Here is a 25,785-nt window from a genome sequence, read left to right on the forward strand (position 1 = left end):
AAGAAAGGAGTTCATTTGCCTTATAGGAAGAATCTAAAAAATTTAGGGCTCTCTCCCTAAATACACAAAACATTATACAGGCCTAGGAGACCTCGGGTATACTCTTCCAGCATGGAGACCCTCAGCAATGGAGCCCTGCCCCTGGGGAGAGGCGGGCAGGGTCGAAATACCAGCAAAGGGGAAGGGATGCTGTGGAGAGGCGAGGAGGCAAGGAACCTCTGGATTTTCACAGGGGCAGATTCTGCATGGAAGGACGTGGTCGGAAAAATAAAGAAATATGATCAGTGTCCACAGTTGGCTGATGGTGAGATTGTTACCCTTTTAGATGGGGGCGTGAATGATGGTTATTACTGCAGTGGAGGTGCACTCTGTGTCCCCAAGAGACTCATAGTTTGAGAAAAGAAGGGATTACTCAGATCAAGCTGCAGAGCAGATGTGGGGAAGGTGATGGAGGTAGGAGAAAATGGTTAAGAATCTGAAAATTGTTCAGTACGGCTCCAGCAGGTGTCCAAAGAGGCTGACCCCACTGTAGTGCTTTCTTTTTAAATGACAATCAGTCAGTTACCATGATTGTGCTTACCCTCAACAGACTTGAGCCACAGGAAGGACAACTCAGTGCTGAGCAGAAGATGCTCCTTTTGAGGACGAGGGAAAAAAGAAAGGGTGGGCTGAGTTGCCTTCCTCAGGGGTCGAGTCCACGGGTGACAGAGATTTGTAATATTCATCTTCACCATCAAGCACTTTGACTTGGCTGCAACAAAGAAAAGAGTTTCGGTAGAAAAAGAAAAGCCACGGCCATCTCTGGGGCACCTAAAGTTGTCTGAGTGCTTGGAACAGGGTTGGGTCCCAACACTGGGACTGGGATGGGAGGAGGACAGCTTAGGGTAGCCCAGAGTCCTGCAGCACAGAGGAACTGGGGTCTGATACGCAAAGCCGTTCACCTCTGAGTCACACACGGATAATGGCCCAATTTAGTGGTGTTTGGAAATGGCGATCATATTGCAACTTGATGTATGTGAATTACCTGGCCTTTCTCCATCTGCTTTCCTTCAGGTGAGCAAGTTCCCCTCCTGACCTCTTTCACTTCTTAAACTAGTACCAATTACTACCTCATTCTTATTCTCAATTGAGATGCGAACAATTAAAGTGAGAAGGCTAAAAGGGCTGATTCCAATGTAGCCCTGATATTTGGGGCTGGTGATCTGAATCCAAGCCAGCAAGCTCAGTGTACATTCCTGATAACCTATAATTAAGTCACTACCTCTTTCCCAGATACTGGTCTTGCAGAACCGGTTACAGAGGCCATTGGACTGTGGACAGTACACTGCCCAGAGGGAGGGCTCCTAACTCTGACGCCAGGTCAGACCACCAGATATGGCCTGGAGACCCCCAACACCTGGAAGCCTTCTTGCAAGGCCCGAGAAAAGGACCGGAAGCATGAGCCATGCTTATGGGACAAAGAGCACAGGGAGGGAGATATAAGGGAGGGCCCCATGCGTGTTCCTTCACTCAGATTTGGAAGGCTGTTCCCTGAGTCCGCTGGCGTATTAAACAGTGTCCCTCCAACTTCCTCAAAAGCATCCTTGGTCTTCTTGGTCTTCTGCAACAAAATGAGCTCAAACTCCTTAGAATCTTCTGTCAAACCACTGGAGGATATTTTCCTGTACCTTTAAAAGGCCCAGGGGTAGGGTACTGTAGGGGAAGCCACCTTTTTGCCCTGTGTGGAGTGATCTTGTTTGTGGGAGAATTTTATACAATCCGCTATGTCTCCACTTATGAGGAAAGTACAATTCCCTGAGAAATAATATTTGCCTTTCGATGGAAATTCCAGCCTTTTCAGACAGAATAGATTCAAGTTTTGTATACTTGCTACTGTGAAAAGTAGTCTCCAATGTCAACAAGAGCGGGGCTATACCCATTGCATGTTTTTAGAAGCCTCTCAGGGAAGTTTTGCGTTTTCTGTAATATCACAAAGGACCCCTTCTGTTTACAGTTGCTCAGAACTAAGAAGACAGATATTTACCCAAGTTTTCTTGGCTTCCTCTTGCTCCCTTGATATTCTAGCGTTCCCTGTGGAGAGGGCCAAGAACACAGTCAAAGCCAAGCAGCAAGTCGTTAATTTTTAATTCAAAGTGATTTTGTGTTGAATGCAAGCAGATGCTGATAATATCAGAAGTCACAGCATAATTTTTTTGATCAAAGGGCTCAAGTGAGCCTGATGAAGCATGCATCTTGCTCGTCTTTGATAAACCACATCAATTATTCACCGTGAAGGCAGACATCCTGACATGAAAGCAACAGATAAAGAGCCTAAGCACATGTTCAAGACGAGAGCATAAGAGGGTGGGGGTGGGGCTGGAGGGGCTGGAACAGGTATTAATAACAGAATTATTAACTGGAAACAAAGCCAGCGAAACAGCTTTATGGCCACTTTGAACTCACATTTAACTGGTTATAGTACATGGTGTCCTCAGGGCTACTCAGCATTTTGGGTTGCTGACATCTTCGGCGAGGTGTTCGCTGCTTCTGTGCAAGGCCATTTTCTGAACCTGCAACAAGATAGCAAAACTTTACGGTAAACCATCCGAGGTTTTGGGAAAATTCAGTGAAACATTTCTCTTCACATAAACGCACTTAGTAGAAACTGTGTCTCATTTTAATGGGCACGTTAGAGCTTTGCTATTATTAAGAGAAATATTATCCTAAAAAAACAAACCCACAGAGGTTGCTAAGTGTAAACAAGAGATACTGTCTGTAACTTTGCCTTCATCTTTTTTATCTGAATCAGCAGTCAAGAGTGACATAAAGCAAGCTGGTTTATCCACGCTGCTGAAGGAGAGGTTGGTGAGCAGCCTTTGCAGAGTAGAAAGTGCCCTTAGTGAGATAACTCAGGACAGCGAAGGCAATCTGGGATGGTCTGCACCACATCCGACAGTGAGAGTTCAAAGACATCTGGAGCACACACACTTGTGAGTAGAGGAGAAGCAAACTTTTTGGTGGGATACATTTTGTAGGAAAATGGCTTGAGCTAGTATTTACTGAAATGCTTTGAACAATGCATCGATCCGTGCAGTCTCCGGAGGTAGTGCAAGGGAGAAGGGGAAAGGATGATTGCCCGATTTCATGGAGCAGTCTCTTTGTCTTAGTCCTAATTTCAGAATCCTGGACCAAGAGTGCCCTGGAGGTTAAGAAACCACGTGTTCAATGAGGTCATGATTTATTTCCCTTTCAGGCAGATGATTTTTGTGGAATCGGCTGTCTTTTTGGCACTATATCTAAACCAGCGTTCAGCAGTTCTAACTTCTTGTCAACATACACACAACTGCTGTAGAATCTTGTTCACGAATGTCATAGTCTAGAGAAGAGATATCATTTTCACAGGCCAAGTGTATATCTTAAACTAATTATTCATAAAAAAGAGTTGGAGATTTGTAGTCACAGGTTGACTTCACTAGAGATTCCTACTATTTAAGGAAATTTAGGGGGAACTTCTAAGTGAAGAAGGACTCAGCAAGGACCATTATGAATAGTGAATTATCAGTTTCTGAAGTAGGAAGTCTTGCATTTTTATTTTTCTTGAATTGGAACATATTTATATTTGAACAAGACTATTGGAAAGGTACAGGATGTTAGAGACTGTCCATTCTAAACACTCTTTTTTTTTCCTGTCAGAAAAGGAAACTGAGGTCTACAAATATTGAATGACTCATCCCAGATCAAGTGGCAGAGTGGGAACCCAACCCTAGTTTTTTAACTCCTGTTCTAGCAGTAAAACAACAGCAAACAACAGCATCATTGTCTTTCTTAACAAAACATTCTTTTTTTTTTTTAAAGTCAAATGTCTCAGTAAAAGTAAGCTCCATGAAAAAAATATTAATTAGCATAGCAAAGTGATGCTGCTGGCAGAGGGGTCCAGTAGCCTTAACAGACAACCCTGTCCACATCTCCAGGAACTCTGTGCAGAGGACAGGACTCCAGCCTCTCACACTAGTATCATCCTCAGAGTACAAGGAATCCAGAATGGAAATGTTTTTTTTTTCCTTTTGTTTTTCTCTGATAGTTCCAACATACCCGCCTCCTGTTTGCTTTGCAAAATCCATAGTCTTTACCATGGTAGAACGTGAGGTTGTGAGGTCCTTTTGTGTTTTCTCTTCTGGTTTATAAATTGATAAACAGAAGCATCTAGAGTTAAGCTTGCTGGTGTGAACATGCACTGGAGATCTGACATGAATCTCCTGTAGACTTTCTAATGTTGTAGGAATTCCAACCTGGTCAACTAAAAAGACTAATCTTAAAGAGTTTTGGGGTTCAGCTGGAGTTCAGCTTGGTTTAGCTGAACTTTATATTTATATAGTGTTTATACTCGATCAGAGGCTTTTATTTATATTCTCAACTGGGAATGCCTAATGTAAGATGTGGTTTTCAACTTTGCTCTTAAACAACTTGTTGTTCCACGGTAGATTTTCTTTACCTGATTATTAGAAGGAATTAAATTATTGGATAGAATTTTCTCAATTTGAAAATTTCTCCCATAAATTAAAAACAAACAGCTGGTGTCTGATCATATGATGTCTATACTATACTAGAAAGTAGTGTAAGCTGGTGTCTGATTTAGCATCAAATTTTAATTTTCATTATTTTAACTTTAATATCGCTGTATTTCAGATGTTTTGCAGAGTGCTACAACTCTTAGGTGCTTTGCCATTGGGGCAAATCTGAGTGTCATTGATACATGACCAATCATAAACAACCAAATAAATAATTGGGATATGAATCATGATTCAATGAGTGCTGTTAGAACAATTTGATAGCAATATGCAAAAAATATAACTTAAATACAAACCTTATCACATTTATCCTAAATGTAAGGTACTTTGCTGGATATTGTGGGGAAGATAAAGAGAAATAAGACAAGGTCTTTGCCTTCAGTCTAGTAGAGAACACTGAATTAGAAGACGTAAGCGACTTGCTTAAGGCCATAAGCTAATGCTGATGGACAGAAATTAGTTTTGTTTTTTTTAATTTCTAAATTTTTTACTTTTCTCAATATACCTCCTGATTCTCACAGACCACAATAAATTCCAGATGAGATATACAGTTAAACATTTTATTTTATTTTTTTCAATTTTTTTATTAAGGTATTATATGTGTACATATCTTACCATTGCCCTCCCCACACCCCACTCCCATATATGCCCCCACCCCCCAGAGTTTTGCATCCATTGGTTATGCTTATATGCATGCATACAAGTCCTTTGATTGATCTCTTATCTCCCCCACCTCTCCCTAACCTTCCCCTTGTAATTTGACAGTCTGTTTGATGCTTTACTGTCTCTGTATCTATCTTTTTGTTCAAGTTTATAATGTTCTTTATTATCCATAAATGAGTGAGATCATGTGGTATTTTTCTTTCATTGACTGACTTATTTCACTTAACATAATGTTCTCCAATTCCTCCCAGGTTGCTGCAAATGATGAGAATTCCTTCTTTTTTATGGCAGCATAGTATTCCATTGTGTAGATGTACCACAGTTTTCTGATCCAGTCATCTGCTGACGGGCACCTAGGCTGTTTCCAAATCTTAGCTATGGTGAATTGTGCTGCTATGAACATAGGGGTGCATATATCCTTTCTAATTGGTGTTTCTAGTTTCTTCGGATATATTCCCAGGAGTGGGATTACTGGGTCAAATGGGAGTTCCATTTTCAGTTTTTTGAGGAAACTCCATACTGTTCTCCACAGTGGCTGCACCAGTCTGCAATCCCACCAGCAGTGCACGAGGGTTCCTTTTTCTCCGCATCCTCGCCAACACTTGTCGTTTGTTGATTTGTTGATGATAGCCATTCTGACAGGTGTGAGATGGTACCGCATTGTTGTTTTGATTTGCATCTCTCGGATAATTAGTGACGTTGAGCATGTTTTCATGTGTCTCTTGGCCTTCCTTCTGTCTTCTTTTGAAAAGATTCTATTTAGGTCTGTTGCCCATTTTTTTATTGGATCATTTATCTTCCTTTTATTAAGTTGTATAAGCTGCCTGTAGATGTTGGAGATTAAACCTTTATCAGTGATGCCATTTGCAAATATGTTCTCCCATGCAGTGGGCCTTCTTGTTGTTTTGTTGATGGTTTCTTTTGCTGTGAAAAAGCTTTTTATTTTGATGTAGTCCCATTTGTTAATTTTCTCTTTAGCTTCCATTGCCCTAGGGGCAGTGTCAGTGAAGAATTTCTTTTGGCATATGTCTGACATTTTGCTGCCTGTGGATTGCTCTAGTATTTTTATGGTTTCCCGTCTTATGTTTAAGTCCTGTATCCATTTTGAGTTTATTTTTGTGTATGGCGTAAGTTGGTGATCAAGCTTCATTTTTTTACATGTATCTGTCCAATTTTCCCAACACCATTTATTGAAGAGACTGTCTTTATTCCATTGTATGTTCATGCCTCCTTTGTCAAATATTAATTGAGCATAGTGGTTTGGGTCAATATCTGGATTCTCTATTCTGTTCCATTGATCTATATGTGTGTTCTTGTGCCAGTACCAGGCTGTTTTGAGAACAGTGGCTTTGTAATACAGCTTGAAATCTGGTATGGAGATCAGTTAAACATTTTAAACATTCCCATAAAAATCTTAGAAGGAAATGAAATAGACTTTTTTTTAAACTGTGGAAGGCGATAGTGACAAGGAGGTTTGACTATATTAAAGTAAATTATTCTATATGATGGACAGTAACAAAACTAAGATGAGAGGAACTGCAACAAAAAGATAAAAACAATAATATATATATATATATATACACAAAAGTCTACAATCCAGAATGTGGAAAGCCTGAATCAAGAGAAAGACAGGCGTATTCATATATACTGAAATGCAATTATGAAAAAATATATTGAAAAATGTTCAGCCAGAGCTTTAATTAAAATAATTACTACCGCCTTTCTATTAATTAGGACAGCCCAAAAGGTCAAAAGACCTTGTGGGAGAGGCCTCAGGTACACTGGCCCATAGGTTCCACCTCCCCTGAAGTACAACTTGACAAAATATAACAAAAGCTGAACATGTTGCAGTAAGTTACACCAAAAATGAAAAAAAGAGGATTTGTATGAAGATGGATATGACAGCACTTTTTGTAGTAGAAAAAAAAAGCTAAAAACGTAAGTATTTAATAATTGGGGAGAAGTTAACTTCAAGATGTAAATATGATATCACTAGAGGCCCGGTGCACAAAATTCGTGCAGGGGGGGGGCGGTGTCCCTCAGCCCAGCCTGCACCCTCTCCAATCTGGGACCCCTCGAGGAATGTCTGACAGCCTGTTTAGGCCCAATCCCAGTAGGATTGGGTCTAAACGGGCAGTCGGACATCCCTCTCACAATCCAGGACTGCTGGCTCCCAACAGCTTATCTGCCTGCCTTCCTGATTGCCCCTAACCGCTTCTGCCTGCCAGCCTGATCACCCCCTAACCACTCCCCTGCCAGCCTGATTGATGCCTAACTGCTCCCCTGCCAGCCTGTTTGCCCCTAACTACCCTCCCCTGCAGGCCTGGTCACCCCTAACTGCCCTCCCCTGCAGGGTTGATTGCCTCCAACTGCCCTCCCTTGCAGGCCTGGTGCCTCCCAACTGCCTTCCCCTGCTGGCCATCTTGTGGTGGCCATCTTGTGTACAAATGGGGGCAGGATCTTTGACCATATGGGGGCAGCCATATTGTGTGTTGGAGTGATGGTCAATCTGCATATTACTCTTTTATTAGATAGGATACCATGAAGCTATCAATAAGGATAGTAAATATGGAGGTGGTGATAGATGAAAGTTCAAAATCCAGAAAAAGAAGCAAAACACAAATAGCATATAGCGCATTGATTAAACCCAAACATGAATGCACATTGAGAAGTTTATTATGATTTTTCTGATAAAAGTTTAAAAATAGCCCAAACCGTGTGGCTCAGTGGTTGAGTGTCAACCCATGCACTAAGAGGTCACTGGTTTGGTTCCTGGTCAGGGCACATGTCCAGGTTGCTGCTGGATTCCCAGTAGGGGGCATGCAGGAGGCAACCAATCAATGTTTCTTTCTCATCAATGTTTCTATTACTCCCTACTCCCTTCTTCTATCTCTCGAAAATCAATAAAAACATAATTAAAAAATAAAAAAGTTGAAATATAAACAAAAATCGATGAGGCATGTAGAACAAAAATTCTTCTTTCAAAAGATGAAGAAACTATAGGTAAGAAAGTCTAGTCTGTAAGTGTCAGAATGGAAGCCTGAACCCCTGTCAGCTTTTGAGCCAGTTTGCTTATGAGTCACAAAACAGTATGGTTATCTGGCAATTACCTATTTTACTTGACTAGTTTTTGTAGATAAAATGGGCAATCCAAGTTTGAAGATACACATTAGAATATCCATCATTTACTTTGAAGACAATGAAGTTCATATTCTGAAAGTGGCTGATTTCCACCTTACATGTTTGTAAGCTGAGCCAACTCTCCAGTTTGTAATCCATGAGGATACCTCCCTATGGTGCTTCTTGAAAGTATATTTGTCATGAATACCAGTTTGTATTAAACAGAGGTCTCTTTCTGTTACAAGACTCCCTGTACTCTCCCACCCAGCACCGTCTGATTTCATATTTGAGACCTTGAACATCGTTCTCTTTCAAGTTGTCACAGAACCTCATAGGAAACTGGAGATGAATCTGCCAGAAAATGGGAGAAATCTGAATGGAGTTTAAGGAGTGTGGGAAATGCATACTCCTTTCTCTCTAATCCGAAATCATCACACATTGTGGCTGCACAGTTGGCCAAGGCCTTGGTGAGAGACAGATAGCTGAATTCAATTGATGCCTTTATAACATAACGTCAAACAACTGGTTTGGAAATTTAATATGTCAGTTCTCGTTATTGAACATGCAGGTATATCCAAGCTAGAGTTGCCAGGGCATCCAGTTAAATTTCAATTTCAGATAACCAATACTTTTTAAATGTAAGTACATCCTTTGTAATATTTGGGACATACTTACATTAATAAGTGATTGGTTGTTTATCTGAAATTCAAATCTAGCTGGGTGCCTCCCCCCTACCCTTAAATCTAGCAAACCTAATTCAAGCACAATTTAAGTCACAGCTGAGGCATTCTGTTCTCCCCTAAGGTCTGCGATGAAGAAGGAAATGACTTCCTCTACTCTATTTGACCTGTTGAGTTATGGCTATTTTGGCTACAAATGCTCTTCCCAACATTGTCCCCTGACACTTAGTGTTTCACTTGTCATCATCCACTACAGATGTGCCAGTTCTGGTAAATTTCCTAGCAGGATTACAGTGAAGGAAGAACCACAATGGAGAGCAGGATGGGGCATATAGTCCAGCTATCCTGGCCTGGTGGGGAAGTATGATTTCCAGGCCCTTGAGGAATGGATAGGCAGTGAGCAGGGTTCTTGGGAGAGAGCACACCAAGAGAGCCATAGTCCTTTGCGCCTTCCCTGGAGGCCTGACCAGGCATGGATACGTCCCGAGTAGTATGACTGCAATCTGGTTGCCATTTGTGGGTGAGGCATTCTCAGAGTCACTTGCCAAGTAAAACATCTCCTTGAAGCAAACAGAGTGCTCTGTGTTCTAGATTTACAGATAGCAAATCCCAAATGGAGTTATGAGATATACCCCCCGTGGGGGGCATTTAAGTAGATTTGGAGTTATGTGACTAATGTATAGAGCTCTGTCAACTCCGTGCCTAAGGGGAGGCACAGCATTTCTCTGACCAAAGTTCTCAGGTCAGTTGGAGGGGACAGTAGCCCAGCTGTCAGCTGAATGATCTCTCTCCTTAATGACGGTTGACCATGCTACATGGTACTCCAGTGGACACTTACATGAAATAGCTTCCAATGAGAGGACCTGTCTTTTCCAGCTCTGTGCTTCTTCTCCTTACCACTTCATTTGTATGTAGCAAATCTCATTTTGCAAAGTATCTTTTTCTTTATTTCATCTCATTTGTTAACCCCATAGAGATAGCAGAGGCGTAGGGAGATTCAGAGATCACACCGCAGGTCAGAGGCAAAGTCCAACTGAGAATTCAGGTTTCCCAACATCCTACTGACAAAAGGCCCCCTGCTTTTCCATCTGAGGGGTCTGAGGCCCAGGGAGCTTGGGCCCCTCTTCAGGTCTCCCTTCAGAGCCAGGGCTAGAACTCAGGCCTTTTGATTCTAAATCCCAAGGTCTAGGCCATCTATTATGGTGCTTGTTCTTTTACTGAGATGTTCTTACAAGTTTTTGTTTGTTTGTTTGTTTTTTTACCTTTCCATGTCTAACTTCAGGAGGGACTGAGGAATTCAGTGGGTTTTTGTAAAACACACAAACACAACCAGAAGAGAGATTTTTCTCTTGGGGTGCATGTAATTCAGATTTTCCTTTCTAAGATGAAAGGAAGGCTACACATTTTCCCAGTTGCCATGTTATGTCGTGAACAATCTTCTTCAAAATTGTAAAACTGCTACAAAGAAAACATCCCTGAGTTAAATTAGTGCCCGTGGAAGATGGCAGAGTTATAAATTGTCTACAAGGGATTTTCCTTTTAATAGTTAGGGAAGTGGTAATAATTTTCCCTGAAACTGTTTCACAGTTCAGGGTTTGGCACACACTCAAATAATGAATAAATGAATGGTAACTGTTCATCATTCTTGTTAAGATCTGCCCCATCTAGGTAGCCTACTCTTTGCTTCTGTAAGTTGGGCTATTATTGCCAAGGCTTCCCACCGGAAGAGGGCCTTTTCTATCCTGGAACACATCTGGAGAACCTGTAGTCTAACAAGGAGGGAGATAAAGTCAGCCTCTTAAAGAGGAAGTTCATTAGTATTTTATCCTTTCGGTATTTTTCTGGGAATATACATTCACTTCTTTTAACATTCCCATCCCCCACAAATATCAGTATCCACCTACAGTAATTTGTTACTGCTTCTCCCACTTAACAATAGAGTCATAAATATTTTTCCATGATATTAACCTACTTTAAAAATAGTATCTTTCTTTTAGAGTTACATTTAAAAATTTTTAAATTAAAGTATAGTTGGTATTTTTAAAACACAATGAATGAATATAATGCACAAATAAGTTAAGCAGTGAAAAGTCCATCTTTTGTCCTACCTTCTTATCCCAACCTCACACTAGGGCAAGTGTTGGAACAAGTTTCTTATCTGTATTTCAGATTATTCTGGCATCATTTCTAATTGTTGTATGGTATTTCATTTAATAGATGATCCATGATTAATTTATATAACTTCCTATTTGAGGCAATGTTTTTCTATAACAAGTAATATATTAAGGAATATATGCATAGTTTTGTTATCATCGTAATTAGCTGGTTTATTAGTATTAATAACAGGATGAGAGCAAAGGGGAGTCAGACATTGTCAGCATGGTCATCTGGGCAGCTTCACCAGGAAGCTATAACTTCACGCTCCCCAGGGAACCACCAGTCCATTCCCTGCAGATCACTGCGGGAAGGGATCCAGCAAAGGGAGATAGGCGCATGCGCGGTGAAGTTGAGGGTGATAAAGGGAAGGTGCTTGCCTGTCAGTCTCGCCTGCGGAACAATAAATTGGCTAGGGGGTGGACCCCAATGCAAGCCTGAAAAACCTTTGAAGGTTAAAATCCCCAGACAAAGGGTTCCCTTTCTCTTGCATTCTTGTTCGCGCTTGCTCTCTTGCTCCGTGACTTGCACTCACCTGTGTACTCACCTCTTCTCTCTCCATAGCCATATGGCTTTAGGCAACCGTTTGGCCCATAGCCATGCTGTGCAGACCTCACATGCAATGGACTGCAGCTGGGAACACAAGCTAAACTAGTCAGATGCTGGACTGGACTGTAATATGGAACAGAAACTCTGGACACTGGTTTTTATTCTGGCCTCGCTGAAGACAAGATTGGACCTTTTCCATGGAGGGACAGACAGAGATAGGACGTTGGAGGGGAACCCCCTTGATTTTACATCATCAATAAAGCTTTCCATGAAACGCCATCCTCCGGTGGAGACTTCAGGAAATTCTTTTCCTTGTGGTACCCCATGAACTCTACTTCCACTGATAATGGTTTGATCTTTGATTATTTTCTTAGGATAAATTCTTATAAATAGAGTTACTGCCCAAAGAGTATACGTATTTTAAAAATTTATGATTTGTATTTCCAATTGCCATCCAGAAAGTGTATAGCAAACTATCCTTCAACTACCTGTACCTCAGATTACCTATTTCTTAAAGATGGGACAGCATTAAGAAAAAGTCTGACAGTTCAATAGGTGAAAAAGTGGCATGCCATTTGTGCTTTGATTTGCATTTCATTGATTACTTGAGAGTGAATGTACACCCTTTCCCACTCCCTACATTTATTAGCCTTTTGTTTCAGGATTCCACCTTTGCTAGAAGCAACCACAAAGTTCACAGGTCCTGGCTGAAACACCTATCTGGTGTGACAGGTATGGAGATGCCTACTTTTATTTTATTTTATTTATTTATTTAAAAAATATGTTTTTATTGATTTTTTTTGGAGAGAGAGAAATGAGAGGGATAGAGAGATAGAAACATCGATGAGAGAGCAACATATTGATTGGTTGCCTCCTGAACACCCCGTACTGGGGATCGAGCCTACAACCTAGGCATGTGCCCTGACTGGAAATTGAACCAGTGACCTCCTGATTCATGGGTTGACGCTCAACCACTGAGCCACACCAGCCAGGGGAGATGCCTACTTTTTAAAGTTAGCCATGTTGTAAGGAAGTATTTCTCAAACTTCTGTCACTTATCTGTAGGGAGCGGTTATAGGGTTAAGCCTCTGACTGACCTGTGGCAGGGTCACAAACAAGTTCGTTTGGAAAGCAAACCCCTCCCAGCATAATTAAGCCTAATCCTGTAACTGATCCCTAGATCCTTCCTGGGTAGCTAGTGGGCTGTGGGAGGGGCAGCAAGTGCTGCCAAAACAAGTGAAACTTACAAGAACATTGTTAATTGCCTTGTTTGTCCCTGATTATAAATAAAGCCTCAGCTTTGCAGTCTGGATCTGTTCTGTGGCCTCAGCAAGGCACAGAAAGATCCACCCAGCCCCAGCTTTCAAATCTATCTCTCCTCTCTTTATTTCTAATATTTCTCAATCCCTGCCCGCCTCCACTTAGAACTGGTTCGTTCATCTCTCTTTCTGTGCGGGACGTGGAAAAGGGAGATCCCAGCCATGTCTTGCCCCCGCCGCATCAGGCCCCCGCATTTTGGCGCCCAACGTGGGGCATAAAAGAGGCAACAAGAGGTAAGAGGCAAGGGATCGCTCCCAAGAATTGCGCGCGCCACAGATTTAAGAAATGTAAGGTATTGGGGAGTGTATTGTATTGAACTGAATTGAAATAGCCGGGTGTAAAATGTGGGTAATCCTCAAAAATGCTTTAAACTATGCTCATAGCTCAAAGATGCTGTTAAGCATAGTCAGATTCTTGATTTCTTTCTTAAGTTTTGTTGATGAAACCTGGGAAAAGGTTAGAAAGCAGTTGTGTGACCAATACTCAGCAAAAGTCCAGAAAAAATTCCTATTTTAATTGGTGATGGCCTTGATTCAGCACAGGAGAGCTTAAGAATGTCTATGTGGGATGCTGTGGAAGGGTGCAAGTCTCTAAGAATACCATCTGCACCTCCTCCGCCTCCATGTGTAAACTACTTGTAACCAGGTAGAAAAGGATAAAAGGAACTTCTCAGCAACTGCCAATAATTCTTTTATCTTAAAAATCTTTTTCTTTCCTTAAAAAATAAAAATATATAAAAATTGAAAAAGTAAATAAAATAAAAATAGTAAATGCCAGACCATCACTGAATCTTTCCCCCAGAGCAAGCAGGATGTGGGGGAAGGGAGACACGTGGCGATCCAATATGGATGTCACTCCCCAAGAAAGCCACTTCTTCGCCTCATCTTTGCCATCTTTATCTTTTTTTTCCAGCTAATGACTTAAAGCTTTTATAAATTCATAAATGCATCCGGGATTTCTGTGCACATGTAAGGGGAAAAGGCCAGTTTAAAAATGAGTGCGCATAGTTTTGAGCTGAACTTGACTTTTTGCCGTGTACAGAATAAAAACCCGAGACTGTTTTGGCCTTAAAAATGGCAAAGATGAACCGGAGAAAGAAATACAGGCCAGTTTCCCAAGACATCTAAAGTAACTCTTGAAATTTCCCACCAGAGGCAAGTAAATAGCAGGAAGTAGATAGCCAAGTTTACGTATGAATGGCTGAGAGTTTGCTTCTTGATTTCCCCAGCAGGAAAATTGTGACGATTTTGAAATTTAGAGGCTGGGCCAGACCTATCGGCTGGAAATTTAAAAGAACTTGGAAGTTTACTAAATCAAATGATAAATTTAAATGATCTAAATGTATTGAATTGTTATAATACTGAAATGTTGATCTGAGTATGCATTACATGAAGTCTAGAGGATAGAAGTTAATCTATTATTTAAATATGCCTTATATTTTATTTGAAATGTATCCTTAAAAATGTAAAAGTATTATTGATTTGAGAAATGCTAAGTATTTAATTTTGCTACCTAAAATTTAAAGCTCTGAAAGTTCAAGGTCTCTTTTCTTGCCATAAAGAGGTTTTAAAGCTACACCATTTTTAAATTTGCATTTAAATGGCTACAACTTTTGCTAGCCAACCTTCCTAGAAAAGGTCAAGTGGCTAGGTCAGAAGGTTTTTTCCTGCAAAAGTGGCTCCTTTAACCTACAAGTTTGCTTCTCAGTTTCTCCGAGCAGAAAGAACATGGTTTAAAGTTAATTATTAGATTTTAAAATTTATTCTTAAGAATATAAAAATTCTTAAGAACTGCTAATATTTGACTTGCAAGCTCTGAAAGTTTAAGGTTCAAATTGAATTGGGAGAAATGATATAAATGTGGTAATAATACCTAAAATATAAAAACGTGTTTTTGAGAAAATAAAATGTGTTTTCTCTTAAATAATTAGGAATTCAAAATATGTTACTTCTTGGTCTGATTTAAAAAGGAGGATTAATCCTGTGATCCAGATTAAATGTAATTGATATCCTTTAAGATAATTTAAGTATATAATCTTCAAATCATATATATATAAATATAGAAATATATATATTTGATCTTTCCAAGTGTATTTCAAGGTTTTGAGAGTAGCTTTTAGATATTTCACGGGCCCCGAAATGTTTCAAAAGTCTGTTCTCTCTTAAAACAAATATATTTTTTTAATTAAACCGATTGATACCTGGAATCACATGGAAAGCTTTATCAAGTAAAAATTAATTAACATATTTTACTTATATACATATATATTAAATGTTATGAAAGTTTTCGCCTGTAAGAAGGGCAAAAACAATATATTTCTTAAATATAGCCAAAATTTTCAACAGCAGAATTTCAAGAAAGACAAAAGCCTCAAGCAGCCTGCATTTTTGAATCGGCTGGAGGTGGGACACTGTTTATGCTTTTAGATCAGACCAATAAAGTATCAAACCTATAAGTTTACTGAATAAATTTCTTTGCCTTTTTTTTTTAAATTAAAGATACCTACTTAAGTTACTTTATATATTAGCTTTTAAAATATAATCAAGGTCTTATATAAATTAAGTTACATGAGAAGCCAATGTTTCTGTAAGTAATTGAATCCAAATAATATTTAAGAACTGATTAGAAGCCACCATTTACTGCCCGATTTTATGTAGCCTCCTGCATTAAGCTAGAGGCGGGGCAACATTTGTGGCTTGTGAATTCAGACGTAATTTTGCTTTATTTTTTTAAAAAAGAAGATACCTACTTTAATTACTTAAATAAATTAGATTAAATTATAATCAAGGTTTTCAGCTTAATGAAAAGCCAATAATTTTATAAACAATTCTAATAACGACCAAAAACAGCTAGTGATTGTCTGAAATGTGATTTTTTACTTTCTTTTAAAAGAACAGATTGAGCAGCCTCCATGATGACCACATGTCTTACCACTCACATGGTTTGGGGGCTGCCATCTTGAAATAACAAAGGCCAACCACCTTCCTTTAAATAAGCCAATGTAAGCAATTTAAATAAGTCTTCTAAGAAAATTACTGAAGGCTTCCCATGATCCCTCTGTATATGCAAATTAGCTAATGGGAATACTCTTAAAAAATAAATTTCTTGCTTAATAAAAAGGAGGAATTTGAAAAATTTGAAATCTCTTTCACTGGTATTACAGGATAAACTGAGGATTGTTATTAAAATATTAAATCTGATCCATACTAGTGGTCACCATAACCTTAAGAGAAATTGTTTCATGTGGCAAAGATTTTTAAATGAAACTCTCTATAGCCTGAAAAATTATTTTGAAAGGAAATAAAGAGAGGTTTCCTTCAAATATCATAAGGATTGTAATTGATAACCAATGCATTAGGCCTCTGAAGGTGGAGATAAGAAAAGATTAAATGACTTTCAGAAATTATTAGGGGGTATTAACTGGTTAAAATCTTTTCTATACAAAAAGAAATTGATAGCCAGTTTGAAATTGAATTGCCATGGCCTAGAGCAAAGAATATCCTTATATGATATTATTCTACATTTTCATAATTTTTTATATTTTACAACAGCATATTGTACAATTATTACAAACAAACTTAAAAATCTAAATTTTTGAATGTTTGGCAGCAATTTAAAAAGGACATGAAAGGATTTAATTCCTTCCACGGTGTGGAAGGCCCCCTGGGAAGGCACCTGAGCATTCTATATTGGCCCTTCTTGCCCTTCTTGCCAAGAGGGACCGGACCCTCTTCTCACAATCCAATTGCCACAGCTGTTGCCTGAGTTTTCTGTTCATGCTGAAGTTGAAGCCTCATGGTGGCTGGTACCATGGATCTATCTCTCGCACAATGGCGTGAGCTGGGCCCTCCCTGGAGAAGAAACCTGGGTTCCCCAAAATATGTGATCAATGCCAGGGCCCCGCCAGCAGGCGAGGGGATCCCAAGGCAGGTGCTGGGCATGGAGACCATGGGGCATAGACTACCAAGGAGACAGAACTGAACCTCACATCACCCTGCTTGGCCCCGGAGGATGGCTGGTTAGTCAAAGACGGGTAAGATTCCTCAAGGGAGGAACAACCTAAGACAGGCACAGTCGCAAGGGGCCATCAGGAGAGAATTTGGGGGTCAACAGAGGTGGGGCACAGAACCTCACCCCCCCAACATTGCAGGGGCCTGAACACTAGCCCCTTCTGAGGGAGGTCTTCTGCCCCATGGCTGCTTCGCGCTTCCCATGCCCAGCTCAGATCGGGACCCAGGCAACATACAGAGACTTGGCCCAGCTCAGATCGGAAAAAGACCCATATAACAGAGAGACGTGGCCCAGCTTGGATTGGGACCCAGGCAACAGAGAGTTGGCCCATGGCAGCTGCCCTATGTCTAAATCCAGCCTAAAACCAGGAATGCTCAGGGATTTCTCAAGGATGCAAATAAACCTTTCCATTAACATTTACAGGATAAACTAAGATTGTTGTTAGAGTATTAAATTTGACAGTAAAATAGTCAAGTTTTTCAGATTAATTTATATTGGCTAAATGAAATAAGTGAATATTCAAGAAAATCTAATTATACAAAAGGCTGTTCCTAAAGTATTAACCAAAATTTCTATTGGTCGTTCATTTCATGGTAAAATTGCTTAACACCCAATGAATCCAAAGCAGTCACATTTTTGTTGCAAAAATTAAAAATAAAAGGTCATCAAGACTGCATTAATTTTTTTTTACAAAAGCCTCATAATAATTAATCAAAAAAGGGTAGTAGAATAATATCCTGTAAGTAAATTACATCAAGCCTTAATTGCTTTAAAATTTTACTTTAAAAATTATTTTTCATTTATAATGCTGATAAGGCACCCATGAAAAATCTTATGGTGTCAAAATAAGTCAAAGGAAAATCATTTGGACAAAAATCAAAAGGACCCCAAGTCTAATTTATAGAAAAGATTTCTTTATTAACCTTTGGTCTAGAATATGTTTATATTTCCAGAAAACTCCAAGACCATGTGGATTCCTGCAACAAGGGATCCCAGAAAGGACCTGATAGAATTGTTCCAGCCACAGAATAAATAGTGGCCCACAAGAACAGAGGAGAAATAGTCCAGAAACAAAGATAGTGAAGATGCCTTGCCATAATAGCAGTCAGCACCTGTGCATTGCTGCAGGTTGCCCAGGACCAAGGGCAAGGAAGGTCGGTGTGCATGCGCTTCCAGACCATGTATGCACACCCTTCTGCATAGAAGTCAAAAATGTTTGATGTTTTGTGTTCTACCAGGACCCCTGACTTGAGGGTCTTGCCTTATTTCTAACACAGGGAATAGTATTAACTGCCACATTAGGATGTCACTCAATAGTGGAAAGAGCCAATCGTACTCTTAAAATCATTTATTAAAACGAAAAGGGGGAGACAGGTGTTAAGTGTCACTTCAAAAGAGGCTCAGTCATGCTTTTTATACTTTAAAATTTTTTGAATTATAATGCAAAGGGTCGTACAGCAGGTGAAGGGCATCGGGCTTCCCCTACAATAGCTTCCACCGAGTCAGCTAGGTGGAAGGAAGGATAAACCAGACAAGAATTTTATTCAGATTCAGTAATAATGTGGGGAAGAGGTTGTGTTTTATATCTTTCCAGAAGGAGCAATGCAGCCAATTTGGGTGCCAGAGCATTACATCTGTCACTACAATGGACCCAGAGAAGCTCCTGTGTCCATTCACTCAAAAGGACTGAGAGCTGCCCTGATGACAGCAAAGTGGAGGAAGAAGAAAACTGAAAGCTAAGCTACACAGGGGACTGAGGTGCCAACATGGAGTCATCTGAAGAAAACGACTGAGGCACAGCAGATTGTGGAAAAGCAAGAAGTTGAAGCTACTTCTTCAATCATGTTTCTGGCCATGCACAGCCAAGTCTGAGGACTCTTGAGTAAATCAGCAAAAGAAACTTTCATTTAGTAGGAAAATGTTACTGTAGTTTGATTTCTTTATTGTTGTGTTGCATTGGCATTGTTTTATTAATAGCCATGTCTGGATTTTGCATTGGCATTGTTTTGTTATTGGGTTTTGCATTGGCATTGCTTTGTTAATGTTTTAATAGTCAGAAATTTGTTCTTGATGTTTAAATTTTACCTCCATTATTAGTAGTTTAAATTTAAAAGAAAGGGTGAGATGTAGGGAGCGGTTATAGGGTTAAGCTTCTGACTGACCTGTGGCAGGGTCACAAACAAGTTCGTTTGGAAGGCAGACCCCTCCCAGCATAATTAAGCCTGATCCTGTAACTGATCCCTAGATCCTTCCTGGGTAGCTAGTGGGCTGTGGGAGGGGCAGCAAGTGCTGCCAAAACAAGTGAAACTTACAAGAACATTGTTAATTGCCTTGTTTGTCCCTGATTATAAATAAAGCCTCAGCTTTGCAGTCTGGATCTGTTCTGTGGCCTCAGCAAGGCACAGAAAGATCCACCCAGCCCCAGCTTTCAAATCTATCTCTCCTCTCTTTATTTCTAATATTTCTCAATCCCTGCCCGCCTCCACTTAGAACCGGTTCGTTCATCTCTCTTTCTGCGCGGGACGTGGAAAAGGGAGATCCCAGCCATGTCTGGCCCCCGCCGCATCAGGCCCCCCGCACTTATCTACCACTTACACCTGTTTTGCTATATTCAAGACACCTGTACTATTGTTTAATATTTTAAAAAAACTAATTTCATTTTTTATTTAAATACATTTCTTTAAAAATAAAACTTTATTCATTACTGAAAATGAAAGAGCAGGGGCAACATTTGCCACAAATAAAAGTAAACCATAAAGTAAATACAATGAAAACAAAACAATATTATCACATCTGAGCTAGATTCTGTTTCCCACAGAATATTCTGGGCTTTTTAAAAGGTTTGTTAAAAAGAGAGGTGAGTAAATGTGAGAAGACTTGGAAGCATACTAACACCACCAAAACTTTCACCTTAATTTGAAGAATTTAAACTGAGAATTGAAAAAGGAGTAATTTTCTTTTACATGATTCAGTGTCATTTAATGTCACATTCACACACCATTTTTAATCAACTTGAAAACCACCAATGGCCCATGTCCCACACGTTGAGAAATATGTCAGAAAAACATGAGTATGAATCTCCCTCTAAGCGGTCTGAACTTGGTGATGATGATCACTCAAGTAGGGTTGTAGTGAGGATGACAGGTAATGTATAAAAGAGAAAAACATGGTGCCTAAGGCAAAGCAGGTGCTCCTAAGTGTTGTAATTCTGGTTATATGAGAGTGGTTCTCCACCCTGATTGCAGATCAGAATCACTTGAAAATACATCTTTTAAAAAATACAGATGCTTTGGCTCACAGTTGGAGATCCTAATTCAATTGGTCAGGGGTATGGCTGTGGCATTGCTATTGTTGGAAAAGAGCTCCTCCTCCCCTCTTCCGATGATTTTAATCTATAGCCAGGAGCGAAAAACCCAGGGACTTAACCCTTTCCTAAGAATTTGGGTCGGTTTTGAAAATTAGCTAGCTGCCATCTTGAAAAGCTAGCATAGGATCAGAGATGTTTTGATTGGGCAGAAGGAATTCTGGGAAGGGCAAGCATCCCCAGTAGGGCTCCTGGTATTGCCCGGTATTTGCTTTGTTCAGGAAACTGGATCAAATGGCTCGAACCCAAAGCAGACACTAATTTCTCTGGGAACTGGGAAAATTTCTCCTATTCCAAGAGAACAATTTTGCTGACCATGGAAACATTATCTCTGGTTTCCAGGGGTATGACGTTGCTCAGGGCTGTTCTGGGGGTTTTGCTATATAAATGAAAGTCAAAGCTGAAAATCAATTCTCACCAAGTGGGACTCTCTTTAAAGCAATACACAAATGTAAGGCAAAAACTTTGGGATCTCAGGAGGTTGGAACCAGTTGAAAATGTTCAAAAGGCAGAAGGTTAGAGTCAGTTATACAGGATCAGCAATGGTTTGCCATGGATTTTCTTTTTCTTTTGTTTGATTTAACTGTGCATAGTACTCAGAAGATTTGCATTATGCTCCCTCTCTCTGCTTCTAGGAGCTAAATAATTTTTTTAAATTTTTTGCCTTGGTTGGTCGTTCAGTGGTTATAGCATCGGCCCATGGACCAAAGCATTGCTGGTTTGATTCCCGTCAAGGGCACATACCTTGGTTGCAGGTTTGATCCCTGGCCCTGGTGGGGCTGCATGTGGGAGGCAACCAATTGATGTGTCTCTCTCACATTGATGTTCCTTCCTCTCTCCCTCCCTTCTTCCCCCCGCTTCTCTTTCACTCTCCCTCCTTTTCCCTTCCTCTCTTCCTGTCTCTAAAAAAATCAATGGGAAAAATATCCTCAGGTGAGGATTAGCAAAAAAACCCCCCCCCCCAAATTATTTTTCAATTACAGTCTGTATTCAATATTATTTTGTATTAGTTTCAAGAGTGCAACATAGTGGTTAGACAATCATCCTATATAATAAAAGCCCAGCGATCAAAATGGCAGAATGACTAGAATGACCAGAGACTAGCACTACCGTAGCCCCCTGCCCCAGCTGGCCCCGCCCCCCAGTGGGGACTCCCACCCCAATTGGGGGCGTGGTCAGCTTGCAAACTGCCTGCTGCCCCTTGCCCCAGCCAGCCCTGCACCCCAGCGAGGACCCACACCCCGATCTGGGGCTCCCATCAGGGCAGCCCGGCCGGCTCCCACCCATGCACTGGGCCTCTATCCTTTATAATAAAAGGGTACTATGCAAATGGACCCTGACGGCAGAACAACCAGAACAACCACTCAACCAGTCACTATGAGGCACACTGACCACCTCGGTCCCTTTCCCCAGCTAGCAGGCTCTGATCGCCCAATGGCGAATGGGGGGCTGGCTGCGGGCAGCCTTGAAGATGGCCCTGATTGCAGGCCAGGCCTAGGGACCATACCCATGCACAAATTTCATGCGCCGGGCCTCTAGTATACTTTATAAAGTGTTTTACTTAATATTTCTAGTACCTATCTGGCATCATACATAGTTACTACAATATTATCCTACTTAATAATAGACAAATATGCAAATTGACCGTACCTTCGCTATGCCCGCGATTGGCCAGGAGGCGCGGGGGGGGGGCGGGACTCGGGGTGGCCGGGGTAGCTGATTGGGCCGGCAGGACGCTGGGCTTGCATCGCCAGCGGCAGCTGGAGCTCAGCGTCTGCGCCATGGCTGTGCTGTGGCACAGAAGGGGCCTCTGGGGCAGCGAGCTCACGTCCCACCGCGGACCATCAAAAGCGGGGGAGCTGGGTCCCACCAGCGATCAAAAGCAAAAGCGTGGGAGCCAGAGGCTTCTGAAAGGCCTGGTGCACCAGCAGATAGGCACCCAGCTCCCCCGAGATCGAAAGCAAAAGCGTGGGAGCTGGGTGCCTGTCCGCTCAGGCACCAGGCACCCAGCTCCCCCCCTAAACGTGCATGATTCAATCATGCACTGGGCCTCTAGTTGAATATATTCTCTATGCTGTACTTTATATCCCTGTGACTATTTTGTAACCACCAATCAGTAGTTCTCAATCCCTTCACCTTTTTCACTCAGTCCCCCTAATCCCCTCCCCTCTGGCAACCATCAGTCTGTTCTCTGTATCTATAAATCTGTTTCTATTTTGTTCTTTATATTCCACATATAAGTGAAATCATATGTTATTTGTCTTTCTTTGAATGGATTACTTCACTTAGCATAATACCCTCTATTCCATCCATGCTCTTGAAAGTGATAGAATTTTCCTTTTTCATGGCTGAGTATCATTCCATTGTGTATATGTAACACAACTCAATTACTTCACTTAGCATAATACCCTCTATTCCATCCATGCTCTTGCAAGTGATAGAATTTTCCTTTTTCATGGCTGAGTATCATTCCATTGTGTATATGTAACACAACTCAATTATCCACTTGTCTACTAATGTGCTCTTGGGTGCTTCCATATGTTGGCTATTGTAAATAATGCTGCAATAAACATAGGGGTGCATATATTCTTTCAAATTAGTGTTTTGGGTTTCTTAGGATATATATCCAGAAGTGGAATCACTGGGTTAAAAGGCAGTTCCATTTTTTATTTTTTAGGGACCTCCATACTGTTTCCATAGTGGCTGTACCAATTTGCATTCCCACCAACAGTGCATGAGGATTCCCTTTTCTCCACATTTTTGCCAACACTTATTGTTTGTTGATTTATTGATGATAGTCACTCTGACAGGTATGAGGTGATATCTCATTGTGGTTTTAATTCGTATTTCTCTGATGATTAGTGAAGTTGAGCATATTTTCATATGTCTATTGGCCATCTGTTTGTCCGCTTTGGAGAAGTGTCTAGTCAGGTCCAGGTCCTTTACCCATTTTTTATTTGGATTATTTGTGTGTGTGTGTGTATGTGTGTGTGTGTGTGTGTGTGTGTGTGTGTGTGTTTCTTTTCTTTCTTTCTTTCTTTCTTTCTTTCTTTCTTTCTTTCTTTCTTTCTTTCTTTCTTTCTTTATTTTTTGGTGTTGAGTTTTATAAGCTATTTATAAATTTTGGATATTAACTCCTTATTAGATGTATCATTGGAGAATATGTACTTCCATTCCATGGGTTGTCTTTTCATTTTGTTGATGATTTTCTTTGCTGTGCAAAATCTTGGTAGTTTGATGTTAGTCCCATTTGTTTATTTTGTTTGTTTCCTTTGCCCGTGGAGTTATATCAGAAAAAATATTGCTGAGATTAATGTCCAAGATTTTACTGCCTGTGTTTTCTTCTAGGATTTTTATGCTTTAGAGTCTTACATTTAAGTGTTTAATTCATTTTGAGTTTATTCTTGTGTATGGTGTAAAAAGGTGGTCTAGTTTCATTTTTCTGCATGTATTTTTTCAATTTTCCCAACACCATTTATTAACTAGACTGTATTTACCCCACTGTATGTTTTTGCTTTTTTGTCAAATATTAATTGACCATGAAGGTGTGAGTTTATTTCTGGGTTCTCTATTCTGTTCCATTGATCTACATGTCTGCTTTTATGCTAGTACCATGCTGTTTTGAGTACTATGGCTTTATAGTATAGTTTGATATCAGGTAGCATGTTTCCTCCAACTTTTTTCTTTTTTTTTTTATTGCTGTAGCTATTTAGGGTATTTTGTGGTTACATATAAATTTTTGGACTATTTGTTCTAGTATGTGAGCTACATCATTGGTATTTTGATAGGAATTGTGTTGAATCTATAGATTGCTTTGGGTAGCATAGACATTTTAATGATGTGAATTCTTCCTATCTATGGACATGGTATATATGCTTCCACTTGTATCTTCTTCCATTTCTTTCTTCAGTGTCTTATAATTTTCTAAGTATAGGTCTTTTACATCTTAGGTTAAATTTATTCCTAGGTATCTTCTTTTGTTGATGTAATTATAAATAGGATTTTTTTTTTAGTTTCCCTTTCTGATAGTTCATTATTGGTGCATAAAAATGCAACTGATTTCTGGATATTAATTTTGTATCCTGCTACTTTACTGAATTCATTTATCAGTTCTAGTAGTTTTTTGGTGGAACCTTTAGGGTTCTCTATATACAGTATCATACACTCTGCAAATAATGAGAGTTTTATTTCTTTCTTTCCAATTTGAATGCCTTTTATTTCTTCTTCTCATCTGATTGCTGTGGCTATGGCTTCCAATACTATATTGAATAAGAGCGGTGAAAGTGGACATCCCTGTCTTTTAATGTATTGCTAAATTTGGTTTACTATATTTTGTTGAGGATTCTGCATCTATGTTAACCAGGGATATTGGCCTATAATTTTCTATGTAGTTTCTTTATCTTTGAGAAGGATAGATGTTAATTCTTCTTTGAATGTTTGGTAAAATTCACCTGTGAAGCCATCTGGTCCAGGATTTTTCTTTATTGAGAGTTTTTTGATTACTGCTTTGATTTTGTTGGTTGTAATTGGTCTGTTCAGATTTTCTGTTTCTTCTTGATTCAGTGTTGGAAAACTGTGTATTTCCAGGAATTTATTCATTCCTCCCAGATTGTCCAATTTGATGGCATATAGTTTTTTATAATATTTTCTTATAATCCTTTGTATTTCTCTGGTGTCAGTTGTCACTTCTCTTTCATTTCTGATTTTATTTATTTGAGTTCTCTCTCTCTTTTTCTTAAATATATATATATATATATATATATAATTTTTTTTTTTACAGAGAGAGAGGAAGCAGAGAGTGGGGAGAGAGAGAGAGATTTGTTGTTTCACTTATTTACTCATTCATTAGTTGGTTCTTATGTGTCCTGACCGGGGATCGAACCACAACTTTGGCATATGGAGACAATGCTCTAACCAACTGAGCTACTTGGCCAAGGCTTTTCCAAAAATGTTCACATGAAAAATCTAAGTCCCAGGTCTGATGCTGAGCAGACCCACAACACCAGGCAGCAGGCTGAGAGATGTCATTTTGGGAGCTCCTAATGAGATGCAAATCACCTAGTGAACTACTTGAGAGCTAGGAAACAATGTCCTGGGTAAAAGCAGATAAAAATGGAATGAAAGAATGCCTTTGAAGATTGAAACGACTTTTTAAGTGCTTGAGGATATGGGACACCAGATAGTGCTAGTTTTACTAAACTAACTGTGACGGGGTCTTTATTCCTTGTGACAAGAGATCCTGGGGCATTCATTCCCAGCAATGCTTTGCTCTCGAAGTTGGGGACCTTGTTCCAGTTCCTGCTGTTAGTGTGTAAAGGGCTGGAAGTTGTAGTGAAACGAACCCTGTTCTTGGGGTCAGAAGGCCTTAGCATAGTTC

General features: G+C 40.0%; 1 protein-coding gene across 1 annotated transcript in view; it reads right to left on the reverse strand.

Moving 5' to 3' along the window:
- Positions 1–612: 612 nt before the first annotated feature.
- MYO3B (myosin IIIB) overlaps positions 613–25,785 on the reverse strand; it is a gene marked incomplete at its 3' end in the record, with an annotated part of 367,317 nt that continues 342,144 nt past the window's right edge. Inside the window, exons 32-34 of the mRNA XM_079782950.1 lie at positions 2,443–2,549; positions 2,024–2,070; positions 613–751 (exon numbers count right to left, since the gene is read on the reverse strand). Of these exons, the coding sequence (XP_079639076.1) occupies positions 613–751; positions 2,024–2,070; positions 2,443–2,549 (293 nt within the window). The remainder of the gene's footprint in view (positions 752–2,023; positions 2,071–2,442; positions 2,550–25,785) is intronic.

This window comes from Cnephaeus nilssonii (assembly GCF_951640355.1).
Source record: "Cnephaeus nilssonii genome assembly, chromosome: 10".
Classification (NCBI taxonomy): Eukaryota; Metazoa; Chordata; class Mammalia; order Chiroptera; family Vespertilionidae; genus Cnephaeus; species Cnephaeus nilssonii.